Source organism: Nematolebias whitei, chromosome 3, assembly GCF_014905685.2.
Source record: "Nematolebias whitei isolate Nwh7 chromosome 3, NemWhi1, whole genome shotgun sequence".
In the NCBI taxonomy this organism is placed as follows: Eukaryota; Metazoa; Chordata; class Actinopteri; order Cyprinodontiformes; family Rivulidae; genus Nematolebias; species Nematolebias whitei.
Genome location: NC_056500.1, coordinates 44,075,603 through 44,094,515, shown reverse-complemented (window position 1 = coordinate 44,094,515; position 18,913 = coordinate 44,075,603). Strand labels below are relative to the sequence as shown.

General features: G+C 41.6%; 1 protein-coding gene across 1 annotated transcript in view; it reads left to right on the top strand.

Annotated features, from left to right (window-relative positions):
• The window catches only part of polq (polymerase (DNA directed), theta), an 81,466-nt gene that overhangs the window by 52,280 nt on the left and 10,273 nt on the right, over positions 1–18,913 (top strand). The window contains exons 25-26 of the mRNA XM_037674352.1: positions 1,933–2,107; positions 2,230–2,353. Coding sequence (XP_037530280.1) covers positions 1,933–2,107; positions 2,230–2,353 — 299 coding nt within the window. The remainder of the gene's footprint in view (positions 1–1,932; positions 2,108–2,229; positions 2,354–18,913) is intronic.

Sequence of the window (18,913 nt, the reverse complement as noted above, 5' to 3'; positions counted from 1 at the left end):
TCGGATGTTAGGATACTTTTCTTCTGACAGCAGACTCCAGAACTCTCTATCCACACCAGGTGATGCTCTGGATTTGATCCCAATGTCATTTTGCAGAGTCAACACCTCATTTTCAACACCAGAGCTGTCCAGCTGAAACACGGACACCAATTTGGACACAATGTCATCCACATCAACATTTCCAAAAGGATAACACATGTAGCTGGTAACAGGCTCGATGGAGGAAAAGTCAGTAAATCGTCTCTCAAATTCTGCTGAGATGCTCTGAACCTGCTTAGAATAGTGTGCACTGTCCAGTTGTTGGACCTCTTTCCCATGGCGCTGTAGCTCTGCCTCCATGTGTGGGAAGTTTCGCAGGTCCCTGCGTTGCAGCCGACTTGTGAGCAGTTGCAGCCTGCTTTTGAAGGTGCTCACCGAACTGATCATTTGGATTATGTTTTTGTCCTTTCCCTGAAGCTCCAAATTCAGTTCATTGAGCAGGCTGGTGAGATCTGTGAGGAAGGCTAAATCCAAAAGCCACTGGGTGTCCTCTAGTTTTGAATGTTCACCATGATCTGACAGCTTCAGAAAATCCCTGATCTCAGGCAACAGCTCACTGAATCTGTCCAGAAATGTACCTCTGCTTAGCCACCTGACGTCCATGTGCAGCAGCAGGTCTGTGTGGTCTGCTCCTGCCTCCTCCAAGTGAGCCCGGAACAACCTCCTCTGCAGACTCCTGGCCCTTATAGAGCACACAGTTTTCATGGCAACATCCATCACTTCCTTCATGTTTAAAATCTTCTCACACAGGGCCTGTTGGTGGATGATGCAGTGATAGTGCAAAATGTCTGGGAAAGCATCATTCTGCTTGCAGAGTGCAACAAATCCACTGGTGTACCAGTCATTGCTGGAGCGCCATCAGTTGTTATAGAAATTAGTTTAAAGACTGACTGCTGGCAAGTTGCTTTTATTAACAAACTCCATAAACGCATTAAAAATATCTTCTCCTCTTGTGTGTCCCTTCAAAGGCAAGATGGTGAGCAGCTCCTCTTTTGCACTCATGTCTGCAAAGGCCATTCTGATAAAAACACACAGCTGGGCTACATCCACCATGTCTGTCGACTCATCAAACTGAAGAGAGAAACACTCACATTGTTCCACGTCCTTTTTTAGCTGCTCCTCCACATCCACAGCCATTCCCTCACATCGCCGTGTCACTGTTTGTCTGGACGTCTTTAATAGCAGCTACGATCTCACTTTTATTTTTAAAATCATGAAAATGCGCATCTGCAGCCTCAATAAACGCTTCATTCATAACTTGTCCATCGCTGAAAGACTTCTTATGTTGAGCCAGGATGCGGCTAACACGGTAGGAAGCTATCGTAGCAGCTTTACCTTTTGTGCTGGGCCGAGTGAAGACTGACTGCTGGGCTGCAAGCTTGTTTTTTAGCTCCCGCACTTTCTGAGTCCGTAAAGAACTTTTAAGAGGGAAATCTGTCTCAAACCGTTTGTGCATCGTCTTGAAATGCCGCTCCAAGTTACACTTTTTGGGTAAGGCAACGCTCGAATTACAGATGAGGCAAATGGACTTCGAATTAGAATAAACAAAAAAATACTCCTCCTCCCACTCTGTGTGAAAATAATAAGTTTTCGTTTGCTTGTTCGCTAGTTTTCCATCCATGTTTTCTGCGCACCGACATTACTCCACTACTGAGCCTAAAGTCTCGTGAGAGCGCTGTGTCACCGCACCCAAAACTCGCGAGACTATGTCTGTGAGAATACAAGTCAAGGTTTTGCTTCCGAAGCGACTGGTTGGGCACACCAGATTTAGATTATATGCATTATATTAGCAGTACATAGAGAAGATGTTTCATAGTGTTTTGAGTATCTCACAACTTCAAACTAAAAATCTCAGCAACTTCTAAGATCTGAGAGGTTTATGTTCCACCTCAGGATGTTCTGGAGAAACTCCGCCCCCTGCACCCTTTGCCAGGTGTGATTCTAGAGTGGAGGCGGATCACTAACGCCCTGACTAAGGTGGTCTTCCCCCTGCAGAGGGTGAAACGGCATCATCCTACACTGAAGATGGACAGATTATATCCAGTCGCCCAGACCCACACAGCCACCGGTAAAACACACAGAAAGATCTCGGACTGTGTAGATGTTTTGTGAAATGCTGTTTTGTTTGAAGTAAATAAACAAGAATGGATGTAGCCCATTATGTCCTTTTTTTTTTTTATATATTTTCAGGTAGAGTGAGCTTTACTGAACCAAACATACAGAATGTCCCCAAAGATTTTGAGATTTATATGCCCACAGTGATAAGTGAAAGCCCACCTTCACAAAATGCCTTCCAGGTGACTCGTAAATCAAGGTAGGTACCTGTCAGTACAAATATTTCTGCTTTTAAAGCCTTTGTGTCTTCAGACGTGTCCTCTGTGTTTTAATATGGGGAAAAGATAAGTAATTCTAGCAATAATAATAATAGATGGTCAAAGTTTCAAAAAAAGACCCTAAAAATGTATTGTATTATTGGTATCATTTTTAAAAAAGCTAAAGTCTTTTAGGAATATATCTTTTGTTTTAGTAAACAGTAGTTTTGATGTTATAGTTCATAGATTATAAATATTTATTTACTGCTTTCAGGTTGAAGTGCCTTAAAAAGTAAATTTGCTGACAGCTTCAGAACAATTCTGGCTCTTTTTAAAACTTTATTTTTTTATGACATATCAAGTAAAAAAATTAAAAATCTGGCTTTTTTTGTTTGGGGTCCCTTTTTGACCATTATGGAGGCAATCCTTCTAAAATGAAATCAATTATTTGGTCAATTTTAATCTAATAAATTCTTAATTCTTCTCTATCACTTTCCATCTTTTCACGCTCAAAATGAGTTGACCAAATCTAATTTAAAGCTTTTGAAAGCAACAAGTGACATAACAGTAGCTTCATCCATCATTTATGGTGTTTGTAGTTTAAAAGAAGCTTGAGGTAAGTGATGCAGTGTGTTGAACCACCTGGAAACTGAAGCATCTATACTCCCATTTTTACATCTTACTTTTCTACTAACGGTGCTAAATCTGGATCGCTGTACAGTTTTGCAAAGTTTTTAAATTTGATTTTAGTATTTTCAGGTCTGAGTAAAAATGGAAAAAAAACGATTGAGTACAGAGAAACATCTGCATTTTCAAATGCTCCTAAGGAAAAACAATGAGTGGAACTGCACACCCCAAAGATCTCCTATTGAACAACTTTACTGGTCAATCAATAAAGTTGTTCAATAGGAGCCCCATTTCATTTTATTTCCTTATTCTGGCACCAAATTCCAGTGGACTTTGGATGTGTGTGCTTTTTGTCTGTTGTTTCCAGACACCTACCTATTGCTTTTGATAAAAAAAAAAAAAAAACTACAAGGTGCTCAAATGTGCAGGTTATTAGAATCAGAATAAGCTTTTGTAACCCGTAGGTCCAATAAATGTCACATCAGTAGAGTCAAAATAGACAATTTATTAGTGGATAAATCATGTGGCACTTTAATTCCCAATTGTTACAACCAGTGCTGCTCATATGTTCCACAAGCCTACAAGTCAAAGGAGAAGCTGACAAAACTAAGTGAAAAAGGCCACAAACTTCATGTTTCCACACCACATGAGAATGGGTCAGGCTTCCTGGATGTAAAGTCTTGTGGCTATAAGCTACATCTGGTGTCACATAGGTGGGTGGCTAAATAAGGACAAACAAAACAAAAATAAAGTAGTTAGTCTACCCTTACAAGACACACTCCCAGATCTACTGGTCTACAGGCCATGCAAGGCCCGGGCGGACCACCAAAAACAATTCAATAATCTCAACTCAAAAAGGACAGCAGGAAACAGTACATCTGAAACTATAAAGACATCAAAATCCAATTAATAACTTGACAGTTCCATATACAATTAATTTTAATAGTTATTAAAATACATTTATATAAAAACAAACTATACCTGACACGTTGTCACACCCACATGCAGCTGGATGTAGAAAACACCTTAAAATCTTGTGTGACCACACTGCAATATCTAAACAAAACATTAGGAGAGATACCTGCATTAAGTTTTTAAAACCACCAGATCACCAGATAAATATGTGATTTCTTACCACACACCCCAACAGCAGAAGCACAACCATCAGAGCTCTGACAAACATTTCTGAAAGGCCACACCTACTCCTTGATCTGCGTGCCTTTCGGTCAGTGAGGTGGAGCACCAACAGGTGCCACTGGTTACATCCCTCCCCTTCAAAACTCATCGGTGACCCGACGATGAACAAAAACACTTCAGTTCATTTATTCACTTCAGAAAGCACAGACTTCGGCAGATTAAATGGGTTAGAATGCTGCCCAGCAGTTTTCCTTGAAGATCTACGGGGTTCTCTTGGGACATTTTCTACATCCAATTCACCTTCCTGGGAAGGGAGAGGCAGTGTTACATTGTGTTCAGAATCTGAAGACCCAGGGTCCAAAGCCTCATGGGTGGGTTCCACAATATCATTTAAAATGACCCCAGATACATTTCCAACCCATTCAACACTGAGTTTCCTGTGGCTCTGTGTGATCCTCCCAACTCACCATTTCATCAAGCCCTCTCACAGATTACCCCGCTCTAGGCTCAGGAATACTTCTCAAGTCAGCTCTATGCACCTGACGAAGTGGCTCACCCTGGCCTAAGGGTGCAATTGAATACACCACACCTCACTCAGGGGGTGGATGCACTACCTCATATGGTGTAGAGTCCCAAAAATCCTGAATCTTATTTCGGCCTTTCACAGCTCGATTTCTGGTATATACTAAATCGCCCTGTTCAAAATTAGGGGCAGCCCCATGATCTTCATCTTTTAAATACTGCTGTGCTCTTCTGACCTCCAACCGTTTTTGGACAGTGTCATATGCAACAGCCAGGGACTTTTGATGTTCCATCACCCAATCTTCCATGGACAAATCAACTTGTTCCCTTTCCACCCCCACCAAAAACTCCACTGGCAAACGAGGTTCCTGTCCAAATATTAGAAAGTATGGAGTCATACCCGTTGACTGGTGGACTGTAGTGTTATAAGCATAAGTGACCTGAGAAAGGTGTCGAGGCCAATAGCGTTTTTGCTCTGGGGGCAGAGCTCATAACAGGTCATGGAGCGTACGGTTAAACCGCTCACACTGACCATTGCCCTGTGGATCGTATGGCGTAATTAGACTCTTCTCAATCTTATATGTCTTACAAAGCTGTTGAACCAATGCACTTTCAAAATTTCGTCCCTGGTCAGATTGAATACGACTTGGTGGCCCAAACAGCTGAAACCAATGCTTCACTAATGCTTCTGCCACTGTAGTAGCCCGTTGGTCCTTAGTTGCAACAGTCTGGGTGTACTTTGAAAAAACATCAGTCATCACCAAAACGTTTTCTTTACCTTCTGTTGAAGGTTCCAGAACTGTAAAATCAATTGCTAATGTTTCATGAGGGCGGGTTGCTCTACCATGACCCATAAACGTTTTAATCTTTGGCTGAAGAGCCTTGGAAACCACACACCTTCCACAAGTTTTACACCACCTCTCAATGTCATTATATATATTTGGCCAAATAATACCGTACATGGACCAACTGAAATGTACGTTCTATTCCCTGATGGCCATGATTGTCATGAAGGGACTCAAAAATACCTTTCTGCAAGCACTGGGGTAACAAAATTTGGTTAACTTCCTTACTGCCATCTGGAGTGTAAATGAGAGGGTACAACACAGATTTTTCCTCAAAAATGCGCCCCCACTGGTGGACCAATTCCCTAGTGCCTCTACTAAGATCTTTCCTTTCTTTTACATCTGGCATCGTGGCCGCCTTCCAAAACTTCAAAAAGGGACCAATTACTGGATCCTGCTTCTGTAAGACAGAAATGTCAGATAATGAACAACCAGGTAAGGTGCCTATCTCTGACTGAACCACAGGCTCACTATAGCCATGTTCCAGAAAGTCACGTACATCAGAAACCTCCTGTTCCATCATTGAATGTTGTCAGGACAGAGCATCCGCATTTGTATTTTGTGAACCTGGGCGGTACTTCACATCAATATCAAAAACTGCCAGCTCCGATACTCATCTCTGTTCAGTTGCGCCCAACTTAGCTGTCGCCAAGTGACTCAAAGGGTTATTATCTATAAACACTGTGCACTTATGCCCCAATAGATATTCTTGAAATTTTTCCGTAACTGCCCATTTAAGAGCCAACAGTTCAAGATTCATAGAACTGTGGTTTCTCATGTTTCGCTCAGCAGGCTTCAAGCTTCTACTAGCAAAAGCTATGGGTCGCAACCTACCTTCCCCCTCCTGAGAGAGCACAGCTCCCATGCCAGCATGACTAGCATCAACATCTAGCACAAAGGGTTTCTGAAAATCTGCATAGGCAAGCACCGGTGTTGAAGTTAAGGCAGCCTTAAGCTTATGGAAACTTTGGTCACATTCCAAGTCCTAAGATTCTGCCAGCCATTTTAGAGGAGTTTTGCCCTTTCTACCTGGAGGAAGAAGCTTGGAAACTAATCTGTACAAAGGGGCCGCCGTGTGTGCAAATCCAGCGGTACATCTTCTATAATAACTTGCGAACCCCAAAAATGAATGAAGCTCTGCTAAAGTGCTTGGCTCTTTCCAGTCCTGCACAGCAGCCACTTTATCAGGGTCAGTAGAAACCCCTTCTGCTGATACTACGTGGCCTAAATACTTCACTTGCTTCTGAACAAACTGACACTTTGAGAGCTTCACTTTTAATCCATGTTCCTTCAGTCGAGACATTACTTCTTCCAACCGTTCAAGATGTTGTTGGACTGAAGAAGAAAAAACTATTACATCATCTAGATACAATAACACTGACTGATGTTGATAATCCCCGAATAGACGCTACATAAGGCGCTGAAAAGTACCCAGTGCATTGCATAATCCGAAAGGCATGTGATTAAACTCAGATAAACCAAATGGAGTACAAAATGCAGTTTTAGCTTTGTCTTTCTCTGCCATTTCTACCTGACTATAGCCACTGGCCAAATCTAGTGTAGAAAACCATTTGGCTCCAGTAAGAGCATCCAATGTTTCCTCTATCCTTGGTAAAGGAAAAGCATATTTTCTTGTCTTTGCATTCAACTGTCTGTAGTCCACACACATTCTTGAACTACCATCTTTCTTTTGAACCAAAACGATGGGAGAGGAATATGGGCTACTACTTTCTCCTATATTCTCACCCTGTAACAACTGTTTGATATGATTCGTGCCAATTCATACTGAGATGGGGGAATGCGTCTGTACGGCAATCGTTGGTTACGTACTGTAACCCCAGATTCTATGAGTATAGGCGTAGCCCTTTAAGGCTGTCGCTGATGGGTTTTATCTCGATATGCAAAGCATCACACTGAAAAATTTAGTCCACGCCCACCTGAGAGGCAGCAGCTCGAGGGTGCACCTGGTGATGAGCTGCTGAGGTCACGTGAGAGCTGTGCTGCGTAAGTAACATGGCAGGATACTGCTAAACAAAAACGATTCAACTCAGGTAAAACAAGCCAATATATTACAATCAAGCATAATAAATATTGTTAATAATAACCTCTACATATTGTTTCAATAAACCAAACTGGACGAGGAAACCTTGGACAGTCTGGAGAGTTACGTGGACGAGTGTTTTGACAACATCGTGAAGGGTAAACCACAAAAAAACACAGCATCCACGGCAACACCAACTCCTAAACGCACGCGTTCGGAGAGCTCAACCAGCACGTCCACCTCTCCAGAGAAAAGCTTCACTGATGTCCTGGGCTCTATAGACAAGAAGCTAACCAGCTTAGATGCCCGGCTGGCCCTGGTGGAGGTTCTCCAGAAGGAGTTTCAAGCACTGAGGGAGTCTCTGGCGTTCAGCCAAGCTCAGGTGGCGTCGCTCGCTGCAGAGAACCAAACTCTGAGGGGTAACGTCAAAGAACTCACCGAGAAGATGTCGCAGCTGTCCGGAGAGAACAGGAAAATGAAGGAGTCCATCCTGGATATTCAAGCTCGGAGCATGCGAGACAGTCTTGTCTTCTCAGGGATCCCAGAACGAGCAGAGGAGGACGCTGAAGTTACGATCCGTGAGTTTATCCAACATCAGCTGAAACTCCCAAGTGAGACTGTAAAAAACATCACATTTCATCGCGTTCACCGGCTCGGAGGTAAGAAGCCCGATAACAAGAGACCTCGGCCAATTATCGCTAAATTTGAACATTATAAACAAAAAGAGCAGGTCAGAGGTCGGGGCAGAGAGCTGCGTGGGATGGACTTCAGTGTAAACGATCAATTTCCTTAAGAGATCCTCGATCGGAGGCGGGTTTTGTTTCCAATCAGGAAGAAATACATGTCTGAGGGCGTCAGAGCTACGGTGGCTGTAGATAAACTTTATATTAATGGTCAGCTGTTCAGGGAACGGGACGTCACTCCTTGGCTTTATTAAAAGGAACAGCAGGTTAGTTTGAAGCAGGGCTGTTCAACTGACGGCCCGCGGGCCAAGTCAGGCCCACAGGTGAGCTAAGTTCGGTCCACCAATGGGTTCACTCTTAAAACGAAACTAGATTTTTAACTATAAAACAATGTAACTTAATGATAAGAACTAGTGGATATCTGACCCCTGAGCGCTTGGCTTTCAATAACTGTGGCCCGCTGGGCAGTTTAGTTGAATAGTCCTGGTTTAACGCTTGTAACATTGGAGGTAAATTAACTGGCATTTGTAAATAAAATGTGAAGCACAGCTCGGTAAGGTGTCTGCACTTGTGGTGGTGAATGGTGTTAAAGCTATTCTTTTTCTTGTTTGTTTATTTATTTATTTTTTCTCTCTTCCTTTTTATTTAATTTTAATTTTTTTTATTTTTACCATTTTCTCTCTTACGTTTATCTGTTACCACATCACTTCATCAGTCTTTTTCTCTTCTTTACCACCCAGCAAACATTTACACACAAGCACACCAAAACACACACACACACACTCGCACACACATTAGAGAACTTTATATCTTTCAACTTCTCTCACACCCAGCTTCTACTCAATATTCTTGTCTTTCCACTTCAAACATCACTGTGTGTCTCAACATCTAAACAGGCAATCTCAAACAATAACTCTGATTTTAGTTGGATCTGTTTGTCTCTATGGTGACATGCACTGGTCAACTTTAGCTACTCACGCACAACTATGGGCACATTAAGGTTTGTAACTTGGAATGTCAATGGAACCAGTACTCAAAAAAAAAAAAGATTAGGAATTTTAAACCAGCGTAAAAGACTACAGGCAGATGTTGTCTTTTTACAAGAGACTCATAAATCTATTACAACTGCAGATGATCTTAAATCACCTGACTTTCCTGATGTGTTTTGTGCCTGCTATAACTCAAGACAAAGGGGAGTGGCAATATTAATACACAAAAATGTTAATTTTTCAGTACTAGACACAGTTACAGACCCAGAGGTAGATATTTAATAATAAAACTTTGTATAAATAACTACAAGCTGTGTATTGTCAGCAAATATGCCCCAAATGTTGATGACACCTCTTTTTTTCATGATTTTTTCTCAGCATTGTCTGATCACTTGGATTGCTCACTTATACTTGGAGGTGACCTCAACTTTGGTCTAAATGAAGAATTGGACGGATGTAGTAGAGCAGGAACTCAGCGCAGTTGGCAGTCCATAAATATAGTTAAACAGTACATGAGTGATTACGGACTTTGCGATGCATGGCGGTCTCTTCACCCGAACCGTAGGGAGTATACTTTCTTCTCACCTGTCCATCACTCTTACTCTCGTCTGGATTATTTTTTAGTCAGCAGCTCGTTGTTGATGGACATCTCGGACACTGAGATACACCCTATAGCTGTCAGTGATCATGCTCCTGTCTCTTTAACAGAAAAGACATCCCAAAAAGTGTAAACTGGAGATTTAATAGATCATTGCTTGAAGACGAAGATTTTATCAAATATTTTACAGAAGAGTGGGCTTCTTATCTGGAGTATAATGACTTGCCTGGAACATCAGCATCTGTTCTCTGGGAGGCAGGGAAAGCAGTGATGAGTGCTAAAATAATCTCATTCTCATCACATAAGAAGAAAAAAGAAAACATATTCAGGAATTAGAAGAAACCATTAAATCGTTAGAAGCCTCCCAAGATGAAGAAATTAGGGGTGCACCAATAAATCGGCCGGCCGATCGATCGGCCCTGATTTCCTTAATTTGGGGAGATCGGCCGATCTTTAAATGAGAAGCCGATTTTATCCACCGATCTTATCTGCCTCCGGAAAGGTCTGAAAATCAGCTGCTGTCCCCTTTTGCTCCACTGTGAGAGCTCACACACAGGTCACTCGGAGCAGCCATGTCGTCGGTTTGGAAGTTCTACGCTGTAAAAGAAAATGAGCCAAAGATCGCAATTTGCAATTCGTGTAAAGCCAAAGTAAGTCGTGGTGGAGCCACCACCAAAACCTTTAATACAACAAACCTCGTTCGCCATTTAAGAAATCACCACGCCGCCAAGTATGCAATGTTTGAAGAGAGCAACCATGCTAAGGCTAATACTAAAGCTAGCGCTAACAAAGAGGCAGTCGGTGGGTCGCTGTTAGCTTTTATGAGCAACGAAAAGAGCAAAGCTACCACGAGGAAAGTGATGGAGTTCATGGCATTAGACAACCAGCCATTTTCAGTCGTTGAGGACAAAGGTTTTAGAAGCTTGATGCAGCACGTGTGCTCACGATATAATATGCCGAGTCGGAAATATTTTTCTGATGTTGCATTACCGGAGTTGTTCAGCCAAGTTTCGAGAGACACCCGCAGCCTGCTAAAAGCTAATACAAATACGCTCAGCTTTACAACAGACATCTGGACTTCTGATGTAAGTTTAATGTCCATGTTAAGTTTTACTGCACAGTGGATTGACGAACAGTTCGAACGTCATCAAGTACTCTTAAACTGTAAAGAAATGGCGGGGTCTCACACTGCGGCCAATTTATCAGCAGAGTTTAAGGCGATGCTGAATCACTGGGAAATCGATAATGGAAGAGTTCATGTTGTTTTACGGGATAATGCTCGTAATATGGCCAAAGCGCTGGATGATATCAACCTGAAAAGTTTACCCTGCCTGGCACACACACTGCAACTGGTTGTAAATGAGGGACAGCTGGCGCAGCGCAGCATCACAGACATGGTGGCAACAGGAAGGAGAATTGTTGGACATTTTAAGCATTCATCACTTGCCTATTCCCGACTTTATGACATACAGACACAGTTAGGTCAACCCAGGAAACGATTACAGCAAGACGTTTCAACGAGGTGGAACAGCACAGTCTACATGCTGCAGTCGCTGTTGGAGCAGAGACGTGCTATTGGCGTGTATGCTGCTGAGCACGAGTTACCAGCCACACTCACAGCACACCAGTGGGAGCTACTGGACAATGTGCTCACCATTCTTGCACCTTTTGAGGAACTCACAAAGGAGATTAGCTCATCAACAGCTACAGCAGCAGATGTCATCCCAGCCATCACTGCACTCAAGCGGATTTTGGAGAGGCAAGCGAGCACAGACCGTGGCGTGGGTACAGCCAAAGCTACGTTGCTGGAGGCTGTTGTGAGAAGATTCAGCAACATTGAGCATGAGCCCCTGTACAGCTTGGCCACTGTTCTGGATCCAAGGCAAGTAACTATTAACATTCTATTTTAGCCATAATTACTTTTAGCCTACTACTATATTTCAACAAACATTTAAATTAAATTAAAAATAAAAATTTATTGATTGAAATGCATTTCTTTATTTACATGCAAGTCATAAAAAACTGTTAATGTATACAAAACACAATGATTGACCCATCTTTCTTTGTTTATGCAAAACAAGGTACAAGAATCGCTACTTCTCAGCAGAGGTGAAAGATGACGTGAAACTGCTCCTTTTGACCAAACTTGCAGAGGGGGAGACCAGATGCACACCTGCTGCAGGAACATCCTCTGAAGTGGGACCTCCTGATATAGATGAACCTGCAGCCAAAAGACGTAGTCTACTGTTTGCAGCTCACGACGAAATCTTGAAGGAGAACATTGAACAGGAGCAACAGCTGGCCAGCCCTTCAGCTATGCAGGTACAGAACTACCTATCTGAGGTTCCTGTCGAAAGGAGCCAGGACCCATTGGTCTACTGGAAGATCAATGAAAATCGTTTCCCTCATCTTGCTCTACTTGCCCGAACCTATCTCTCTGCCCCATGCACAAGCGTTGAAAGCGAGCGCCTGTTTAGCTTGGCTGGACATGTAGTAGATGAGAAAAGAAGTCGCCTGTCTGGTGACAAAGCAGAAATGCTTTTGTTCATCAAGAAAAACCTGCCACTAATGAAAGTGACTGGAATAAGTCTGTGAGAACTAACTTACCTGTGCCAGTGTTATTTCTTATTACCCACTGACTTGAAAATGTTACACTTGTTGCATTATCTTTTTAAGTTTTTTTTTTAAATGTAACAAGTGAAAGAGTTGAAGGAACTGAACATTTTTTTTAGTTAATTTTATAGTTTTATTTTATTTTATTTATTTTATTTTTTTTTTCATCAAAAAAAAATATTTTTTTTTATAGTTTTAACAAAAATTGTGTAAACTTCATTTATATTTCAGAATACTACCTCATGACAAGTTAAAACAACAAGTTTGTATTGTTTCTAGGGTATTTTTCAAGGGTATGTTTTACAATAAAACAAGATTGGTAAATTGAAAGTGCATTGTGATCTTGTAACACCTGACACTGTTGCTTATAAAAAAAAAATCGGTATCGGCCAAAATCGGAATCGGCAGTTCAGACTTTCAAAAAATCGGTGATCGGTGATCGGCCTGAAAATTGAAATCGGTGCACCCCTAGAAGAAATGCTGGAGAAAATGCATAAAGCAAAATTAGAATTAAATGAACAAAAAAACTCAATTCTTAATACAAAGACTCAGAAAAGAAAATTTTGAGCAGAACAATAAATCAGGTAGCTTTCTAGCAAAACAGCTTAAAATGAATAAGGAAAAAACAACTATTCATGGTGTTAAAGACTTGACTGGGAATACAGTTTATGATCCTGAAAGAATAAACAGCATTTTCAGAGATTTTTTATAAAGCTTTATACTCACCCCAGATAAACCCATCAGATAATGAAATTGATCAATTCCTGGATAAAATAACACTTCCTAAATTATCAGATAGTCAATCAATGGAGCTGGACTCACCACTGACACCAGTGGAACTCCAGGAATCCCTCAAAAACATGTCCAATAAAAAAGCTCCAGGTCCAGATGGATATCCAGCAGAGTTCTACAAAGAATTCTGGAATATCCTGGCACCACTATTTCACAGAATGCTACAAGAAACTGAGAAAAATAACAGTCTTCCAGAAAATATAAATTCTGCCAACATTAGTCTCCTGTTAAAACCAGGCAAAGACCCTGTATTACCTACCAGTTATCGTCCCACATCTCTTATCAACGTTGATCTTAAAATAATTTGTAAAGCCCTCTCAAAAAGATTTGAAAAGGTAACTCCTCTAATAATACACCCAGACCAAACTGGTTTTATAAAAGGGAGACATTCATCCACAAATTCACGCAGATTATTTACTTTAATAGATTATTCTTACAGTAAAAATATTGAAACTGCAATATTCTCTCTAGATGCAGAAAAAGCTTTTGATAGCCTTAACTGGAAATTTTTATTTGCAGCCTTGCATAAATTTGGTTTTGGAAATTATTTCATAAACTGGTTAAAAATATTATACACTTCCCCATCAGCATGCATTAGGACAAATAATCAAATATCTGCTAGCTTTCTTCTGCAAAGGGGCACGAGGCAGCGATGTCCACTCTCCCCCTCACTGTTTGCTATTTTCATCTAACCGCTATCTGCAGCAATCAGACAAACTACAGACATTAAAGGCATAAAATGCAAGAACATAGAGCACAAAATCAGTCTATATGCTGGTGATGTGTTGCTCTTCCTCCAACATTCACAAACCGCCCTCTCTCAGGTTATTGGATTGATAAACTCTTTTTCAAGAGTTTCAGATTACTCTATAAACTGGATAAAATCCACAGTTCTACCAATTAATTGCTATTTCAACAATTCACTTACTACACAACTGCAGTCAGGGAATATTACGTACTTGGGTATCAAAGTCTCTCCTAGATTGGCAGATTTAACAAAACTAAACCACATCCCACTTTTAAAGAAAATTGAGGATGATCTTGGTAGATGGAATCTCTACCCTTGTCTCATGGGAAGAATTGCTTCAATAAAAATGATGGTTTTGCCTAAAATAAACTATCTATTCTCAATGATCCCAAATAAACCATCATCTGACTGGTTTAGATCCCTGGACTCCTCCGTCTCTAAATTTCTCTGGAAAGATAAACCCCCACGTATTAAACTAAAAACACTATAGAAGACCAAAGATAAAGGAGGACTAGAGCTACCCAATTTCTATTATTACTTTCTAGCCAACAGGCTAGAATACATCTCAAGATGGATAAATCACACACCCCTTGATGAACCCTGGCTATATGTTGTAGATGAACATATGCTGTGATATATTCATAAATTAAACGGATTCTTTCATTTTTCTGGACTGAATAATGTCGTGCATTGAATTTGATAAAATGTATCGTGAGACGTTAATTTTCTTTGACCCATCAAATGAATGCGTCATTTATTTACAGAATCAAAGTTTAACATCACACATTTACATTAATTTGGCAAATTGAAAATAACAACATGGCTAATTTAGCAAGTTTTACAAGGAGGAAACAATACGGCGATTGTTTCCCTTGCTTCCAGCTGTACAACAGACATTTCTAAAATATCTGGAATGATTTCTAGCAGATAGAAGAGTTTAAAGATGGAAATTGAAGTTTAAGTTGAGAGAAAGGAGGGATGAGGGAAATGTGTGTGTCGGCATCAGAACGGCACTCTCCGGTGAGTTCCCAGCTTCTTCCCCGGTACACTTAGGTGGTATAAATCAACTCTTTACCTGGAGATGTCTCCACTGGTACGAAGTTCCATTTAACGCACCCTTTCAGCGTCTCCGTAGGGACAGCTGTGAATCGTCCGAAGTAGTGACGGTACTTGTTCGACACAAGTTCACCTCTTGGTGGACTCACATGAGTGGAGTCTGTCAGAAGTTCCACTCAGAGGTGGAAGATGTCATAATCCCTACAAGACTCGGAAGAGCTCTGGATCATGCCTGGACTTCTGTTCTCCCAGCACTGGAGCTGCAAACGACTGAAGCCGGAACCTGAAGCGACTGAAGCTCTGCAAACTCTCCACCCGACTGGTTTGAACTAGGAAGTGCCGACATTTAAAGAGTTCTATTTCCGGTTCACTTGGGAGGTTCCTGATTGGTCGTTTCGACCAGACAGGGGTGTGTTTTTGTGACGTAAGAGGTCACTAGAAGTCAGAAAAACAGCAAGAATGTTATGGAACAGATTGAAAATGTTTTTCAGACAGACGAGAGGAATATTTAGGCGAGTTGGGGAAAAACAGGTGCCAGCCTCTATATTTACGTCTGAGAGGTTTTAAAAACATGACAGTTCGTTCCAACAACTTGTTTTGCGTTTGACTCCAACCTTGGACCAACTTACACTTGCTCATTCAAAGACAGAAAATCAGAAAATGCATAATTACTCTGTAACAGACCTTAACGTGATTTCTACTTTGCATGAGGATTAAAAATCACTAATACTGTTTCACAGTTGATTAAAAATGATTAGTTCACTTCAACATTTAAAAATGGTTTGAACTAAACACACTTTGATTATCAAAACATTTGTAAAATAGTAATGATAATAGAAAAAGAGAGTTCTTTCAATTGATCAGTGCAGGACACTTAGAAAGTCTCTGGATGACTTAATCTTGTGTTTCTGGACTCAAATCAATGAAATACAGTTCTTGTTCCAGGCAGGCCCTCAAGGCCAGATTTTGACCTGAGGCTTAGTTCATTACATATGTAGAACAGACACTTTGCAATAATATAATGATCTCGGACCTTCCATTCATTAGCTCAAACATAAAACGACAGGAATGCTTTAAAAGCATCAATATCAGCTCCTCTCTGACAGCTTGGTGGGAGTTTCTTAAAATAACAGAGTCTTCACTAATTCCATGCAGACGTACACCCATCTGGAAAAACCCTGACATCCTACAACAGAATAATATGATAAACTTCCCAGGTTGGAGGTGTAAAGGAATCGAATATTTGGAACATATATATGAGGACGTAAACTATATCCCATTTAACAGATTAATAACACAATGTGGGATAGATAAGAATAATTTTTTAGAATATCAACAAATTAAATCTATAACAAAAAATAAATTTAACCTTAATAACACTAGAATTGAAATACCAACAAGTGTATTAGAATTCCTACATCTTAACCCTCCCAAATTACTATCTAAGGTTTACGGGACACTCATTACAATAGATGAATCAATATCCCTTCCCATTGTAAAATGGGAGACAGACTTGTCAGTCAACTTTGACCAAAACTTCTGGTCTCAGATATGTCTAAGAACTTTTAAGATGATTAAAAACCCAAACTTACAATTAATACAATACAAAATCCTTCATAGAGTACACTACACAGGTCAACGGATGTTCAGGATGGGTTTCGCATCATCTGATGTTTGTTCACAGTGTACAGACAATATTCCTGACAATCACATCCACGCATTTTGGTTCTGTCCACCTGTTCAGAGGTTTTGGTGACAGATATGTGAAGACTTATCAAAGTGTCTGAGATGTAATATTCCACTGTCTCCGTCAGTTTGCTTATTGGGTCACTTAGATGATGTCACCTTGGAGACAAAGTCAATTCACATGATTTTTACTGCTTTATGTATAGCAAAAAAAACTATACTCATAAATTGGAAAAATAAAAATACTCTTAGTATTAAACAGTATAAAGTCCTTTTGTTAGATTACATCAGTCTTGAGATAGCCTGTACCTCCACATCAGAACAATCTCTCTTGGCTTCTTTGAGTGGCTTCAACCCGTAGTGGATGTGGGCAAACCCCTTTGATTTCGTCCTGTGGGGCATCGTGGTTGATGTGGAGGGTATCGGGGCTGGGGGCATGGGGGGGTCGTGGGCCCGGGGCAATGGCGCTCAACTGGGAAGATGGCTTTGGTGGTTCTGGGCGTTAACCTCTGCTGGCTGCATGCAGGCCTCTGGGCGGTCTGTGCCGGTGGGCGCAGATTGCTGGCCTGGTGGCCTGGCTGCTCCTGGGTGGGTTTGGGGTGGGCACGGGTTCGGGGTTCTTGGGGAGTGTCACTCCCGGGCTGGTGTCCCGGCTTGATCCAGGGGTCTCGGGTCTTGGGCTGGTGCATGCGCCGGCGCCCAGCCCTGGCCTGGGGTCCCTTGGTGCGCTGGTGGGCTTTGGGGCCTCTGCCATGGGGGGGACGGGTGGACTCAGCCTGGGTGTCTTCCTGCCTGGCTGTGGCTGCAGTCTGGTGCTTGGCTGGGGTTCTGGGCTGTAGATGGGGGCGCTTTTGCTCGGGTGGCTCTGCACTGCTGGCCCGGGGGTGTCTGGGCGTGTTAGGGATGTGCCTTCCCTTGCATGGGGTGCTCTCATTGTGGGTGTTGATGTGGTGGACTGGTCTGTCCTTTTGTGGGGGTGGGGGTGCGCTCTCGGTCATCGTGGTGCGCTGTCTGCGGCTGTTCAGGCACTCCTGGCTAATTGTCGCTGCTGGAGTTTGGTGGCTTCTTTGGTTGGGGGGCTGGGTGTTGAGCTGGGGATCGGGATGGGGATCTGGACAATCTCGGGGGGGCTTGGGTCGCTGGCCCGGGTTCTGGTCGGTCCTGGGGGCTATGTGCCGGTCCGTGGCCTGGGTCCCTGGTGGTGCGGCTGCCTCCTGCTCCTAGATGGATGCACTGGAGCCTCCCTCCCCTGGTGGATCTCGGAGAATGGGGATGCCTATTGGGGTCAGTGGGGGAGCTGGCCCCCTGGGAGGGCATTGCCACTTCAGTTGTTCCTCCCTATCCCAACGTCTTCCTCCACCCACTCCATCACACCACCACTCAAGCAGGGCCTTGGGGTTCAGGTGCACTACTGAGCTGCGGGGAGGATCCTCCATCTCTGTGGTTCGTGGAGACCTGGGCCCCAATTTTATCAAACAACCTAGACACTCGCATATAACTATGTGTATGTATAAATTAGTCTCATTTGTTCTTTTCTGTTGTGCTGTTAACATCCTGATCACGCAACAGAAGTACTTTATTTCTCAGATTTTCTTAGGGGCCAGAAATCATCACTTTCACTCTGAGATTTGCTCACAAAAACTACTATAAAGAAAGCGAAACGTCTTCTGTTACAAATAAAGTCCAGTTGTTTTTATGTTGACTGTCTTTTGAATTCATCATGTCCTGGATGACTGAGAATCTTCACCAGCATACACTATAACAAATATTCCCCACAAACTGGATATTTTACTCACTAATTAAGCCGTTATCTTTTCCACACACACATTTAACAAACACTCCCTTCGTGGGTCGCTCAAAAATTCCACTCATTCCTATGTATGTATATGTATGTATGTATATGTGTATATATATGTATGTATGTATATGTGTATATATATATGTATAGATATGTATGTATATGTGTATATATATATGTATTATATGTATGTATATGTGTGTATGTATATGTATGTATATGTGTATATGTATATGTATGAATATGTGTATGTATATGTGTATATGTATATGTATGAATATGTGTATATATATATGTATGTATATGTATATATATGTGTATATATATATGTGTATGTATATATATGTGTATATATATATATGTATGTATATGTATATATATGTGTATATATATATATGTATGTATATGTATATATATGTGTATATAT